The sequence below is a fragment of the Salvelinus namaycush genome, chromosome 21 (genome assembly GCF_016432855.1).
Source record: "Salvelinus namaycush isolate Seneca chromosome 21, SaNama_1.0, whole genome shotgun sequence".
In the NCBI taxonomy this organism is placed as follows: domain Eukaryota; kingdom Metazoa; phylum Chordata; class Actinopteri; order Salmoniformes; family Salmonidae; genus Salvelinus; species Salvelinus namaycush.
Genome location: NC_052327.1, coordinates 44672307 through 44689008, shown reverse-complemented (window position 1 = coordinate 44689008; position 16702 = coordinate 44672307). Strand labels below are relative to the sequence as shown.

At 40.4% G+C, this 16702-nt stretch overlaps 1 protein-coding gene across 3 annotated transcripts; it reads left to right on the top strand.

The window, feature by feature from the left end:
* The first annotated feature begins 1769 nt into the window (after positions 1 to 1769).
* kras (v-Ki-ras2 Kirsten rat sarcoma viral oncogene homolog) lies at positions 1770 to 13164 on the top strand. 3 transcript variants are annotated; one of them, XM_039017749.1, is made up of 6 exons: positions 1770 to 1986; positions 5051 to 5168; positions 5785 to 5963; positions 6718 to 6877; positions 8558 to 8682; positions 9540 to 9644. In XM_039017749.1, the coding sequence occupies exons 2-5, from the start codon at positions 5058 to 5060 to the stop codon at positions 8675 to 8677; spliced, it is 570 nt and encodes a 189-aa protein (XP_038873677.1). In that variant the 5' UTR covers positions 1770 to 1986; positions 5051 to 5057; the 3' UTR covers positions 8678 to 8682; positions 9540 to 9644. The 3 variants fall into 3 exon arrangements, with proteins under 3 accessions (XP_038873677.1, XP_038873676.1, XP_038873678.1); XM_039017748.1 differs by lacking the exon at positions 1770 to 1986 and adding an exon at positions 2007 to 2378; XM_039017750.1 differs by lacking the exons at positions 1770 to 1986; positions 8558 to 8682 and adding an exon at positions 2012 to 2378 and having other exon boundaries at positions 9540 to 13164.
* Positions 13165 to 16702: the final 3538 nt, after the last annotated feature.

Here is a 16702-nt window from a genome sequence, read left to right as displayed (position 1 = left end):
CAGCAACCATCACTCCTGTGTTCCAATGGCACGGTGTGTTAGCTAATCCAAGTTTATAATTTTAAACGGCTAATTGATCATTCGAAAGCACTTTTGACATTATGTTAGCACAGCTGAAAACTGTTGTTCTGATTAAAGAAACAATAAAACTGGCCTTCGTTAGACTAGTTGAGTATCTGGAGCATCAGCATTTGTGTGTTTGATTACAGGCTCAAAATGGCCAGAAACAAATAACTTTCTTCGGAAACTCATGTCTATTGTTGTTCAGAGAAATGAAGGCTATGTGAGAAATTCCCAAGAACTTGACGATTTTGTACAACTCTGTGTACTACTCTCTTCACAGAACAGCGCAAACTGGTTCTAACCAGAATAGAAAGAGGAGTGGGAGGCCCCGGTGCACAAATGAGCAAGAGGACAAGTACATTAGAGTGTCTAGTTTGAGAAACAGACGCCTCCCAAGTCCTCAACTGGCAGCTTCATTAAATAGAACCCGCAAAACACCAGTCTCAATGTCAACAGTGAAGAGGCGACTCTGGGATGCTGGCCTTCTAGGCAGAGTTCCTCTGTCCAGTGTCTGTGTTCTTTAGCCCATCTTAATCTTTTATTTTTATTGGCCAGTCTGAGATATGGCTTTTTCTTTGCAACTCTGCCTAGAAGGCCAGCATCCCAGAGTCGCCTCTTCAATGTTGATGTTGAGACTGGTGTTTTGCGGGTACTATTTAATGAAGCTGGGCACAGATTCAACATCGGCTAATGTAGTTTTAATTCACAGAAGAATATTCACCAGTCGCAAGTTTAGTAAATGAGTTGCATTCATTTTCAAATTTAGTTGCATGCTTGCAAATGTTATTTAATTTATTTGCATATGAACTTACATGTTTGCAAGTGTTCTTGCATTTATTCTCAAAAGAAGTTAAATGTTTGCAAATATGTTTTTGCAACTAAAAAACTGATTATATAGGTGCAACTCATATGTTACATGTGCAAATCATGCTTGTACACTTAAGGCACTATTTTACCTTCATAAATAAATAGTGTTTGAATTCTCACAGAAAAGGGGGTATGGTTCTGTCCCATGGAGATAGTTAGAGGATGCAACATTGTATCTGTCCCATTATGGCTTCAGCGAGAGCATGGGCAGCTCCATTGCTATAGATTTTGAAGTAGTCAAATTTCTTCTACTACTTCTATGAGTTGGAGTGTATTGTTTGAACATGTATAAAGCAAAGGTTGGTGATTTACTGCCACCTGTTGTTTTGGAATGTTTGCTCACGAGGATAATTCATTGGCTGATCCCGCCTGATGACCTGGATGAAATGACATGATCGTTCCTTAGCCCACAGGAAGTTCCACCCAGTTGACTACTTCAAAATGGTGAAAGTCCTCAATGGACTAAAATGGTATTTTGGGCACTAGAGTCCACTATCTACTGTATCTATATGTTCTGTCCATAGCTATTCTGCGCATTTCTGACAACTTTTTTAAAAAACGGCATAGGTGCTGCGCACTTTAGTTTTATGAACACGCGTAATTTAAATGTTACGCATATGCGTAATTATGTCAGTTGGTTACCGCCTCTGTTTGTCGTATATCAGTGAAATCCGAGAAAAACTGACACGGGATCACCAATCATTTCCTTGACTGGGAATGACGCCCCTCCAGTACGTTCCAGTTATATTTAGAGCCTATATATAGTGGAGGCGCCCCCTATCCGTTATTGTTCCAGCTTCACTGGGAAGCAGACCATTTATTCCCAGAGATCGGTCTTAAAATATTGATGCTAGGTAGAATAATTAAATTAACACTGCCATAATGATCGATTTATAGATATAATTTGTTTAAATACGCCTATTTATGTAATTCCAAATTATTTGAACGCATATGTATACGCCCTATTTCAGTCCTCTCTTGGAAAAACATATCGACTCCAGAACGTTTCAAAACACAATCTGCCAACACATGCACCCACAAGAACAATACATTGAGGTAAAGTAGAAGTGCATTGAGTGGAGAACAGCGGGGAAGAGCGTCTTTATATTGCGACACTAGTGTAGTGATATCACACCGAAACCAGTTGAAATCCCCTGCTTTCTAAGTAAGTGAGCTGTACTAGGCTACTCTGCACCCGGTATCCGCCCATTTTCGCGCTAAGGCCAAACTCAGTTGAATCGAGAGTAGCAGGCCAAACGCTGGATCAAATGTAAAGTTCAATTGATTCATTCCTTACATTCGTCGGCTTTTTCAAATAAGTTTTATCTACATATATGGGGCCGTTTCATTGTGAAGTAGGAAATGTAGAGATCGTGTGAAAAGGGAGGATTATCTGCTTGACTTGTTATTTGGTCGCTACTTCGGACGCGGAACTCCATACGCTAAAGGTAAAACAATTTAACAAGATCGCTACATTTGTATCAATTTACACAATGGATACAGGGGTGACATTGTATACCTTCGCCGGTAACTTAATTTTATGTTGGGTCTGTATTGATTTCATAATTTGCCGGACATTTGCATCTAAAGTATAGTTGTTTATGCAAACTACGCCCAATTGTTGACCTAATGTCTGAAATGCAGACCTATGCGGTATTTATGGCGGCTTCAAACTCATCAACTCGCCCATGAACGCTGCAGGTTCTACCGGGTTTACACATAGCGTTCAATCCATTGTGCCACCAGATAACGTTAGTGTTAAATAAATTCGCACACGGCTAATCTAGTTTACTAATACTTGTGGGGATCTGCATAATCTAGGCTACTCTATCTATGTGGACCTACTCCAGTTATTGTAGGCTACAAGTCAACCTGAGGGTGTATCGATAAGGGTGTTTTGTTCTCATTTCACGTTTAGAGTATTTTACTAATGACTAGTAGTAGGCCTACACTTTACAATGGAAGCTACTGCTGTCATTAGGCATTGGTTGACTGCCAAAGAAAATGGTTGAAAGGATCACATTGTCTATCATCAGATTGTGAATAAGTAAACTGCATAAAATGGACACTGTTTGATTTTTTATATATAGGCGACTGTTTGTCTACTCTTTCACAATACTTTCCCACAATATTGCCATGTACTGTAACTTGTAATTGATCTGAAACCAGAACTCGGCGAGAGTGCTTGATTGGACATTACAACCTTGTTGATGACTGGTAATGGCAGCTGACTACAGGTGTCAGGACTAGCCAATCATGAACACGCTTTCGATTTCCTGCAGGATGTGAGGATATGAAAGGGGTGTCAATATTGTACTAACAGAGCAAGCGTTGTGGCCAAGTTATTAAACCTACTGTACAATAATTTTATGTCAGTGGTAGAATCTGAATGTCATGATTCATCTGTATTTACCTTATCCACACTGTAGGCAATAGTTCCTGATGATGACGGTGATCATTAGGCCTATAATGTCATATTCAATAGAAATAGTAGGCATAAGTGCTATACTTAAGCAATAAGGCCAGAGGGCGTGTGGTATATGGCCAATATACCACGGCAAAGGGAACTTCTTATGCGCAACGCAGAGTGCCTGGATGCAGCTCTTAGCCGTGGTATATTGGCCATATACCACAAACCCCCGAGGTGCCTTATTAGTATTATAAACTGTTTACCAACGTAATTAGAGCAGTAAAAATAAATGTTTTGTCATACCCATGGAATACTGTCTGATATACCACAGATTTCAGCCAATCAGCATTCAGGGCTCGAACCATCCAGTTTATAATGCTCCTTTTGTTTCATGCATTTTCAGAGGGAGTACATAAATGGGTGTAGAACTCCAGGCTGATCATTTCAAGGGGCGTATGAAAAGTGTGAGGAAACACTAACTTTGTTAGTAAATTTATACCTCAGTTGGGTGAAGGCATGGGTGAGGTCTTCTTTTTGTTTGTATTGACCATACAAGATTCTCAGAAAACTGACCTCAGTATTATACCTAGCAGGGTATGTTTTTGAAAAGGGAAACTGTAGGGACAGTTGTTGTTCACATACCGTCTGCATAGCAGTGTGTGCTTCCTAGTTGTTTGTCCATTTTGGGACCATTATGTAACATCATAGATCTGTGTCTACTGCCTGAGGACAGATCCCATTGTGTAGCTGTTACTCACAACTATCTTTTGAACTTGTGTTGTTACAGTTAGAGATACATTTCAGTTGGAGGATAATTTAGTAGCAACATTTGTGGGTATGATATTTGGGGGAATTGTAAACGGCAATCTTCTGTTCAAACAATGTTAAATAATGATGACAAGTCATTTTTTAATCAGAAAGAACATTGATTGTGCCAATTCAAAGTAATATAATAGTCAACAGACCTGATATACATAAGCTGCCCTATCTTTCCAGAATTCCAGTCTCTTTCATAGTTTTCCATATCTTCTCCTTGTTGAGAATCCCATTTAAGAATGTTATAAGATAGTAGAGTATAATATCACATTTTATTGGTCACATACACATGGTTAGCAGATGTTAATGCGAGTGTAGTGAAATGCTTGTGCTTCTAGTTCCGACTATGCAGTAATATCTAGCAAGTAATCTAACAAATTCACAACAACTACCTTGTACACACAAATGTAAAGGGATGAACAAGAATATGAACATATAATTATATCGGTGAGCGATGGCGTGCGGCATAATATAATAATATATACACTCATCTCGTTTTCTGTAAAATCGCAGGATGAAATAGGATAGAATGTAAACATCTGTTATTGTATACATTCCCTCCAGCTCTGGAGAACATAGGAGGGCCATTGTGGAAATGAAATGCAATCTGGAGACAATTGGGACAAAATACAATTTTGCATTTGCACTTAAGTTTAGTTTAAGGGAATTAATACAACTTGACCAGATGGCTATGGAGAAGGGGGGAGAAATCCTTCATATCCTCAGCTTCATTCTCACTATGTGTGTGTAGGGTTGGACCATTTCAGAAATTTTCCAGAAATGTCCAGGTTTTGGAGATCCCAGTTGAAGGATTGTTGTCGATAGTTAGTGTGTAGCTCATAAAAGGTTTTATATATTCACTGACCTTATTCCTGTGTGCTTTCTCTCCCACAGGTGAACGATGACAGAATACAAGCTGGTGGTGGTGGGAGCAGGAGGCGTGGGCAAGAGCGCTCTCACCATCCAGCTCATTCAGAACCACTTTGTGGATGAATATGACCCCACCATCGAGGTAATAAGTAGTTTCAGTACACCCTTGTCTCTTACTTCAGCAAGGCATGCCTGAGAATCGGGAGACAAAAATCTTTTAGAAATAAAGTTGTGTAGAAATTTAGTTCTAGCAGGTTTTTCTGGTTGAAGATGAAAGATGCCAAACAGGTTTTGATCATTTCTGATCATTTTCTGTTATTTGAATGTATGAATATTATAATATCATAAACATGGTGTCTTTCAGTCAGTTTCATTTTGTTGGTTGATGATAGATTGCTATGTGATTAAATGCTTTAGTAGTTTCACATGTCAGATATTATTACTCAATTATACTTTCTGAAAGCTATCAATTTTATGACTGCTTGAAGATTGAGTGCATTTTTCCCTTGGTGCACATATAGTCACTCTTAGTCATCCCATCCATTCTCTCTGATTCTAATATTATTGAATTTCCTCTGCAACTTTATTAGATGAGCATTCTATGACCATATAGTTAGGTCTAGACGTTCTGATTCCTAGTCAGGTAGACTGGACACCTATGAATATGTGATCATTCATAAGTTTCCAGTCTACTTGATTACCGGTAAGGTGCCCCTCCTGACCCAATCCATCCCTCTCTTTCTCTCTCCCTCCTTCAGGACTCGTACAGGAAGCAGGTGGTGATTGATGGGGAGACGTGTCTGCTGGACATCCTGGACACTGCAGGTCAGGAGGAGTACAGCGCCATGAGGGACCAGTACATGAGGACAGGGGAGGGTTTCCTCTGTGTCTTCGCCATCAACAACACCAAGTCCTTCGAGGACATCCACCACTATAGGTGAGCTAGACTCTTCCTTTGTAGAGGACATCCTCCAATGTAGGTGAGCTAGACTCTTCCCTTGTAGAGGACATCCTCCAATGTAGGTGAGCTAGACTCTTCCCTTGTAGAGGACATCCCCCAATATAGGTGAGCTAGACTCTTCCCTTGTAGAGGACATCCTCCAATGTAGGTGAGCTAGACTCTTCCCTTGTAGAGGACATCCTCCAATGTAGGTGAGCTAGACTCTTCCCTTGTAGAGGACATCCACCAATATAGGTGAGCTAGACTCTTCCCTTGTAGAGGACATCCACCAATATAGGTGAGCTAGACTCTTCCCTTGTAGAGGACATCCTCCAATGTAGGTGAGCTAGACTCTTCCCTTGTAGAGGACATCCTCCAATATAGGTGAGCTAGACTCTTCCCTTGTAGAGGACATCCTCCAATATAGGTTGAGCTAACTTCTGCTGCTATACAGGACATCCGAAGTACTGCTGCCAAGTGCACTGATGGCGGAAAGCCAGACTATAGTTGTAACATCTGTGATGCAGTTTCCAAGCAGACACGGTTCTGCAAACTGTATCCCCTTAACTATGTGTCAATGCCAACATCACTTTATACTTGTAAATACAACCCACTCTTTAACTAACTTTACCCAGATTGTGTGTGAAATCAATAACCCCAAAAAAACGAGTAAATTCCCTACTTGCTTTGGACAACCAAAGCATTACACTGTTATTTAACCCTTGCCTTCCCTGTCGTTTTTGTTCTCCAGAGAGCAGATCAAGCGGGTGAAAGACTCAGAAGACGTGCCCATGGTGCTGGTGGGGAACAAGTGTGACCTGCCGTCCCGGACGGTGGACACCAAACAGGCTCAGGACTTAGCGCGCAGCTACGGCATCCCCTTCATTGAGACCTCAGCCAAAACCAGACAGGTGAGAGACCGAGACAACAGGCCGTAGTGGGCAAGGTGGACATAGCCATGGCGCAAATAGCAACCATGGTCATGGTTTTTAACATGATGGCCATTGGCTATCCTAGCCACCGTGCTTCTACACCTGCATTGCTTGCTGTTTGGGGTTTTAAGCTGGGTTTCTGTACAGCACTTCGAGATATTAGCTGATGTACGAAGGGCTATATAAAATAAACTTGATTTGATTTGGCTAGCCTGAAAATCCAGACTGAATTCAGTGAAGTGAAATGTAGCGTTATTCAGTTTGGATTCCAAGGCTACGTTAGCTCTGCTACATATCCAGTTGAAGACGGATTTGGGACAGATTTACTAAGCGTTACCTGGTATAACTTTGCACCTTTTAATAAATCAAGCCCTTGTAATAGTGAAGGGTTGCGTGTAGCTTTGAGGGTATTTCCTGGTGTGAAAACAGAAACCATTTAACAATGCTCTCCACAGATCAATTTTCATTATTGTAGCAAGATTACTTCTTTCCAGCTGTGTCAGGTGTCCTTGCAATGGCTTTTTACAATCATGGCCACTTCAATCTCACAAAATCCTGTGATCCTCTTATGACTCCGAAGGTACTTTTTGATTTCTATTGGTATCAGTGTCTATGTGCTCGGTTTCTAAATGGTGCTTGGAAATGTATCAGGTAATGCACTGCAAAGTCCCCTTGCTTATATAATTATTGATATATGAGTAATTGTTCTATCTGTGCATGCCCCTCTGTCATGGTAATGTGGGAAGTCTTCAAAACGGATCTGGCAATCAACAAATCTGTACATTTCTCACTGAATCGTCACCAAAGAGGGGAATTTATCAGTAATGGTTTTGTGGCGGGGTAATAATCATGCTTGATGGACAGTGGGATGGGTGTGATCTTGTGCTGCATCGTGCGCTATTCTGTCTGTTTTGTGTTTGGTGGTGTGTGTGTCGTGATGCTTTGCGTGGCTGGCTGGCACTGTGATATATTTGGCAGTCGGTGAGGTGAACCTTCTGCTCTCTTTGCATCGGTCCAATCACAACTCTTTCTGGGGACACGGGACACTGACTGGTCTCTTCCAGCTCTCTTCTCCATTTTCATTGGTCAAGTCGACCAGCTACCTGGTGTTGCCCTTGTACTGAATAATACACACCACTTTCACACCTTATACAATGACACTGAGTATAATGTTTGTACCTGTCATGCCCCTGTGAAGTTAAATTACTATAATGTTTTGAACTATAAAACAATTACCTTTTTATACATCTATACATCAGCTCCATACACAGCTATATGTACACTTGTCTTAGTCTTGCATCCCAAATGTTTAAATGAAATAGAAGCTCCATGCGCAGTGGTGCGACTTTTTCAACGTGCTGGTTATGGCAAGGACAACCGAGTATCCAATAAAAACTGCTCAATGATGGTCCACATAGTTATCCCTATATTCCCTAACACTGAGGGAGTCCACATAGTTATCCCTATATTCCCTAACACTGAGGGAGTCCACATAGTTATCCCTATATTCCCTAACACTGAGGGAGTCCACATAGTTATCCCTATATTCCCTAACACTGAGGGAGTCCACATAGTTATCCCTATATTCCCTAACACTGAGGGAGTCCACGTAGTGTCCCCGTATTCTTTAACTGAGGAGAGCTGTGTTTCGCACTGCAGAGAGTGGAGGATGCCTTTTACAGTCTGGTACGGGAGATCAGGCTGTACCGGCTGAAAAAGCTCAGCAAGGAAGAAAAGACCCCGCGCTGCGTCAAGCTTAAAAAGTGTGTTGTGATGTGAAAGGGGTAAGTGTGTAGCGGCCGTGCTCCCTCCCGTCCATCAGGTGTGTGTGTGGGAGGGTGTCGACCGCGTGGTGCCAAGCATGGAAAGTAGTGCTGCTTGCTCCTTGGTGGGAGGGATCCATTCCTGTCTAAGCTAACCTCCTGGCATCTGCTGGGCCGTGGGATCTCCTTGAAACCAGGCATCCATGTTGGTTTCTACTCCTGTGGTATCTCTGTCTCTGTGTGTTTATACTATCATGGAGTGCTGATCATTCTGTAGTCTGCTCAAATGAGATCTGATCTGTGTGATTAATGGAGATTGTGATAATCTGGGATGAAATTAAGTGTTGAAATGATGACCCAAGGAAGTGTGATTACTAAGAGGACAACACAGAGGTGTTCCACTGAAACTCAAGTCCTGGGCCAACTGTGAGTCATCCATGTTCTTATGGCACAGATACTCCCTTTGTGTCTGTCCCTCTCTCTTGTTCTTTCTCGCAATCTCTCTGTCGCAATCTGAAATGACCACCCATTGCATCAGGGAGGAAACCAATGTCGTGCTCAGCGAATGACAAAGACCTGGTTATTTTTTGTCTCATTGTGGCACCATTGATTGTGTCTGTGCTGTCTACTGGGCCAGCTGATGCTGCAAATCCACACACAATTAACACATTTGTAACATACTAGTAGTGCACACCGAAATGCTATCCTAATCCCTATAGTCAAAAGTAGTGCACTATATTGTGAAATAGGGGAGCCATTTCAAACGCCCCCATTACATTTGCATCTAACCCAGCTTTCATGTTAGTCACAGATGAGAACATCCATGTTTTTGAGAAGTTTTCAAAATTAACCGTAACTTATCTTTTTATTTTCCCCAGGGTGTCGATGATGCCTTTTACACATTAGTGCGGGAAATCCGAAAACACAAAGAGAAGATGAGCAAGGAGGGCAAGAAGAAGAAAAAGAAGTCCAAGACAAAGTGCATACTCATGTGAATAATGACCCCCCCCCCCCCCCCCCCTTTTCAAGATAGAAAAAATGTGTTCAAACTGTTTAATACATTTTTGTACATTACACTAAATTATTAGCCTCTTTTACCTAAGTAACCACAACACCGAATATTGAAATGAACCCCTTTTTTTTCTGCCTTCATTTTTTTTTGCTCATTTGAAACTAATAATCTTTACTTAATGTTTAGTGCCAGTTGCCCAGAAGTGTTGGTCCAATAGGTTGATTATCAATTAGGAGTGGTACACTGTAGGCACATTTTGGACAATAGAAAAAGCAAGCCTAAAAAGCTTATTTTCCCTCTGCTAGTAGAGCATGAGCAGAAGAGGTTGTTGTAGTACATGCTTCTAACAGTATGGGGGAGAGTTGAATTCCATCCATAGTGCCTAAAAGCCGTTTTTAGCATGGGCAACGCCATTGAGGGCTTTCACAATTTTTAAGTAGTCAACTAGGTAGGACTTACTATGGGTTATGGAAGGATCACATTACATCCGGGTCATCAGGAGGGATCAGCCAATTAATTATACTTGTGAGCAAACATTTCATAACTGCAGGTGGCAGTAAATTGTCTTCATACCTGTTCAAAAAACACACTCCACGTGGCACTATGTACCCTTTCAGTTTGTCAACTCGCAGTAGTAAAAGAAGAAAATTGACTACTTCAAAATGGAAATGGCCTCAATGACGCTGCCCATGCTCACAGATGCCATAATGGGAAAGAGAAATCGAAGCATTGCATATCATTCCATTCGATACCATAGGACCCTCAAACTCAACTCTGGACCTCAAAGCCAGTTCCACTGCATTTTTTCATTGGTTCCCTCTAGTAAGGAGTAACAACCGGGAGGCACGACCAACACTTGATTAGGGGAAATTCCAAATGTCCTGGCCACTGTGTGTAATAATGCCCATCCTCCTACATTAGACTCCTAGATATGATTCAATAATATCATGCAGTACTTTTAGCATGCATATGAACTTTACTACTGTACCTAGTAAAAAAAAAAATCATGGTTACCCATTTAATTCACTTGTAATCTGTTAATGCTTTTTTTTGTTAATGCTTTTTTTTGGTAATTGGTGAGCAGTGATTTCCTGCCTACAGGAGAGACTTTCCTTTTTGCATGCAATGTGTTCTTACGGGGAATGGCACTGTGATGCTAATACTGTATAATACTGATACAGCCACTAGGGCCAGGAACAAGGAGCTCTGTTCCAGTTGGGGAACACAGGTTTTTATAGTGTTTCGGGACTTGAGTCAATTCATATTCACCAAACCTGATCTGATCTTTTGGGTAGAAACCAGTTGTTGAGTGGTGGGAAACCTTCTCAACAACTGAATTGCTCCAGGTGGCAGGTTTGAAGCAAAATATATTTTTATATAAAGAGAGGCATCAGAACAGCAAGATTCTACCAGTGATTTTGAATAGGACATGCAGCTAATGTTGTGTTGCTCAGTGGCACTGCATGTTGCTTAAAACCCATCACAAGCCAGTGTCTCCTGTAGTTATTTTATCATTAGATTTGATATTCCCTGCTCATTACGAACGTTCTAGAAGATGAGTTAATTGTTCCTGATGAGACCTTGTTTAAGCTATGAACTTCCCTCTTATCCTCAGGATTGGTGTATTTTGCGTCATGTTTTGTGTTTTTGAAGGTAGTTCACTGGAGTAACACATTTGACCTCAGCTAATTGAGCCAGCAAATCAAGATCTGGGCTTCCTTGTTACAGTTTAGCATCTGAAGTGTTGAGTGCAAAAAAAATATAGCATGCCTAAATCAAACCTAAACTTTAAACCAAGTCATCTAATGTCGACTACGTAGATGTGTTCTTCGGGTGAACTATCTTCTTAAAGAATAGTGACTCATTGTCTTCAGATGCAGGACATAAAACACCTCAACAGATCCTAACAGAATATGCCTTGCACATTTCCCCAATCCTTTGTTTTGTATTTATCGCTGCCATAAACTTACTCTCCTGTTTTTGGATTGGCTAGATTAGGCAAAACAAATCTTAAAGGTTTTTCTTCTGCAAAAGATGCATCCCCATAGTAATGGTGTCATGATAAGGGTGTTCAAAAATGTATTGTTCATATGAATTTTTCTAAATCACCCTTGGATGTTTTTGGGTTTGGAGTTTGGGTGGGAAGGTGTTGAGGGTTTTTCTGTGCTGGCTTTCAAGTGAAATGACTAGTCCAGTCCAATCATTTTTATGTCACGTTTATCTTTCACAGGTTGTTGCTTCCAAGTGATGTAGTAACTGGAACTGATGTCTGCAAATGAGGCAATAATTGCCATTTAAATTAGTTTTTAGAGAAAAAAGTCAATTGATAACACAGAATATTTGCTTTTCATGGTCAATGCATATTTCACCACCTTATTACTAGTTTTTTTTACCTTGGGGCGTCTTACACATTGCCTTTTGTGCTGGTATCGGGTGCTTCAGTCAGACAGCATAGGCTTCTCTGTCACGTCTGTTCAAGAGCTACAAACTCGGTGCTGTTTGAGAGGAACAAGATTCTAAATGAAAACATAATACACAATACAATGTATTTCGGCTGTTTACACAACCACCCTAAGAACCCAAATCTGATTATCTTTCTTTCTATATCCAATCTTTTCTACTGACTGTCCACACAGTTTTACATGTGACCCATATCAGATTTGCACATTCACACTGATGTAGCACCCAGATGCAATGCTCGTTTCCCGTCTCTGTTCCTTTCAATTTCGGGTGCTTATGTGCATAAAAAACACTTCAGAGGAAAATAATCTGATCCGAGCATCCAGACAGAGGTCGCATATAGAGGATCGGGTTTGTATCAGGGTTATGATCCACATATGGAGGTGGTATAAATCAAAAGTCCAAAGATCAGATTCAATGTATTTTTTTGCTGTTTACACCGGGAAAATATCAGATGGGTATCAGATATGCAATTAATTGGCAATAGATCTGAATTGGGCTGCCTGTGTAAGTGCAGCCGTAGTTCTTAGGATTTATGCTTTTTTGACCCACTTTGATTAAATCCTTTTTGTTACTAAAGTTAGATATTAACTGTTAATGCATTTTTGATAATGGGAACCCATTTGTTAACAATACTGTATCAAGAAAAGTAACTATACCGAAATGTTCCGCCTCCCTTTTTTTACGTGCCAATGGCTGATTTCTGAGGAAAAAAAGTATAATTTATACCTGGATCGTATTTTAACAACCTATTGTCATACTGAAAGGTGCATATTTTGTAAATTGTGCTTAATTTTGTTGGCGTCTCTAAATGAATGTTGCTTTAATAGAGTTTTCACTCCTCTGTTTGTGTATGATGGGACTCGGGAGTGACTGGGTCCAGGTCTAGGGGAGTGAATGACCACTGTTGAACACATCAGTAGAGATCTCTCTTTGGGCAGTGTGTAGCGTGGTGATCTGATTTCAGATCATTTTTTTCCATGAATCTCACCACTCCTATTTAATGTGTAATAAAGAAAAGAGGAATTGGCTCTGTCTCCTCATCTTTGCTCATATTTGTGCCCCAGGAATTATAGGGTTATTTTGGTGCTGTCTGCCAGTTCGTAGTGGGCCTATCTGAAGTCATATTTACGCTCATATATTACCTGTTGGAGGCTTCCATGAGTGCTGTTCTATTGTTATTTATGAACATGAGGGAGCTGTAGGTGGAGATGCGTGATCATGCCTCATGGTTGGACAGAAGCACAGCACCCTCAGACAATCTAGTTAATTAGTATTTATTATGGATCCCCATTAGCTGTTGCCAAGGCAGCAGATACTCTTCCTGGGGTCCAGAAAAATTAAAGCAGTTATACAATTTAAAAAACATTATAGTACATTCACAACAGATCCCCAAACACTTTAAATGTGTGCCCTCAGGCCCCTACTCTACTACCACATATCTATAATACTAAATCCATGGGTACGTGTGTATAGTTTATCATGGTGGCTGAGAGATTAGGTAGATTGACATATTACCAAACATGTATAACATGAAGATGCATGTGTGGATGACGGTGGATTAACAGTACCATTGATGAATAGTTGTTTAGGGTTGTAGTCTTGAAGTTCTACCAGACTGTGCATCATGTCATGAGTTTGGCCAGCATTGGCCTCTGTTTTCTCACGCTGCTGTGTCTGACTGAGGCTAACAGCCAGAGCATCAAGTGTAACCAGGGAATGGAGCCCCTAGACTGAGACAGCCATCTGCATATTGCACATGCTATAATCAGGGTTGGGTAGGTTACTTTCTAAATGTAATCCGTTACAGTTACCTGTCCAAAATTGTAATCAGTAACGTAACGTTTGGATTACCTAAACTCAGTAACGTAATCTGATTACATTCAGTTACTTTTAGATTACTTTTCCCTTATTAAGAGGCATTAGAAGATGACAAAAATGAATTTTTCCAATTGAACCACATCCATTGCATGATAAATCAATGTTAAAGTTTACATATAGTAGCTGGCCATATATGGATGTTACATTTTTCTCTATGGTTGGTTAGGTAGGCTTCTTCTAACCCAGGGGTGTCAAACTCATTCCACGGAGGGCCTAGTGTCTGCAGGTTTTTGGTTTTTCCTTTCAATAAAGCCCTAGACAACCAGGTGTGGGGAGTTCCTAACTAATTAGTGATGTTAATTCATCAATCAAGTACAAGGGAGGAGCGAAAACCCGCAGACACTCGGCCCCCCGTGGAATGAGTTTGACACCTGTGTTCTAACCCATCGCTTTCTTCATCATATAATAATACGATTAAATTATATCTTTACATTAAAAACCAAAGTCTATCAGAATTTCAGTCAATCCAATAAATGTTATACTCCTTGATCTTCAAGGATAGAACTTGGAAATATGGAACTATAGATTAGCCAAATTGTTTAACCTGAGCATCACCCCAAAACTAAGGATTTATTAGCCAGCCCTTCTCTGTTGTTTATGATTTTGTTGTCATGGAGGACTGGTTAGGCTTATTGATTCAAGTTGAAAAAGAAATGCTACGCTCATGGAATGGCATGCTTTGATCATTACTGAAAAGTTATATTTTCATGTGAAAAATGAATGCCATATGCTGCATTTGCTATAGGCCTATTGTTAAGGTTTTTGTTGGTGACACTTTGATGTCTTGATAATCCACAGATGAAACAATAACAAAATGGTCACCCAACCTCTGTTTTGGTAAAAAGCTGAGGGATGGGCCTGGAGAAATGTAACCACTCTCAAATTAATAGACAGAGCTATGGATGCAAGAACTGACCATCCATGTTTTAACCATGTTATGAGGCTATACAGTGTTTGTTTACATTTCCAATGTTTACAAAAATTAGAGAAAAATAAGCTTATATTTTGGGTTCTCATGTGGTGTGACAGTTAAACTAAGCTCATGATATATAATTTTTAAGTTGTATTTTTCAAGAATCAATGGATATATATATATATATATCATTTATAAGTCCAAAAATGGATGCAGCAACTACAGATTGCACCTTTAAGTCTATCAAAAGTGTGTGAGTTTGAACATGTGTCCATTAGGCCTATGGATGACATTTTTTATCAGCATGAATTAGATTGAGCAATAAAAGCCCCATTTTTATTCCAGAGGATGGGATCCGCACTGTGCAGCTGTTGCAAGAGCACATTTTCCCCTGGCTGTCCACGGGTTTCAAAAACAATGATTGATAGGCAACTTATTATTGGGTTCAAATACACATTTAGATTTGTGAACAGCCATCCACAACAACCACAATCCGTAAGGCGCAAATAGCTAAATGAGAGAGCGACAGTGTGATTCACATCAATGCGCTATGTAGATAATAATCTATAACAATAATAGTTGTATAATAATATTATAACAATAATAAGCGATATCTGTATAGCCTTTGACTACACCACTGCTGTCATCCTTACCTCCAAGCGTTTATTCAAGTTGGATAATCTTTGGATGCCGACTGCAGTCGCACCATTGGAAGACATAGCTTGGACTGTAGCCTACAAAAGCCTATTCTTGCGTTTTCCCCGTGATCCATCAAACCCATTTGTGTCATCATAGTGGTCTCTAATTTGTGGTCAGATTCGCTCAGGTGGAACAAACTTACATTTGCGCCTTTTTTCAATGCTGATTTGAATGTCATTGAGAAAACAGAGAAGTGACAAAGATTTTTTTTCTCGCAAATCTCATTTCTGATTTAAAAGGGAGCTTCTTATGGCTGATTTTCAGCTGTAGCACTCACCAGCCCCATCTAGTCTACAGCCATAGCCATATCACTGCTACAGTGGTGTCAGACATTTTCCTCTGGGTTTGTGCCCAAAGATGACCAGGCTTGTTTTGTCCTACTGTGTGAAAGGCCCTGTCATGTTACATCAAAGATTTTATATTTTCACAAAACATTTGTTGTGGAATAAATGCCAGAGGGATCAAGTTCGGAGACAACAGACGAGCATTGTAAGGATGTTGCTCTGTGGATGTCATGTCTAGATTAGCGTCACACAATGTGTGGTTAACTGGTTGAAATGTATTATTTGGTGGAGCCAACATACCTCGTTGTTGTATAATTGACTTGTTACGTTATTGATCAAGATGAAACCCCTATTTGGCTACATGTTACTACATGTTGCATGATTATGCTCAGTCTTGAATCCTCTGTAATCTTGCTGAAATGGATCTTGGTCCTGTTTTTATGCACCTGTAATTGTCCTTGGCGTGTTTTATACAAAATATTAGAGTATTATGTTCAAAAGGGAGTTTAGCTGTATTCAGATTTTCACCATGCAATATAAACAAGGTTAACATCTTGTGACATGCTCAATTACGCTCCACACAAAACAATAGAGCTGTTGAACCTAGGCTACAGCACCCACCATGAAGCAGCAGAGACAGACAGACTGAGAGGGAAGGGAGATACGTTAAATTAGGCAGAGATGTCTTTCTGTCTTCCTGACAAGTCCGAGACTAGCCGGAGAGAAAATTGTAAAAATTGTAAGAGTACAAGTCTGAGCGGACTTCACAAATACCACTGCCCCCCCCCCCCC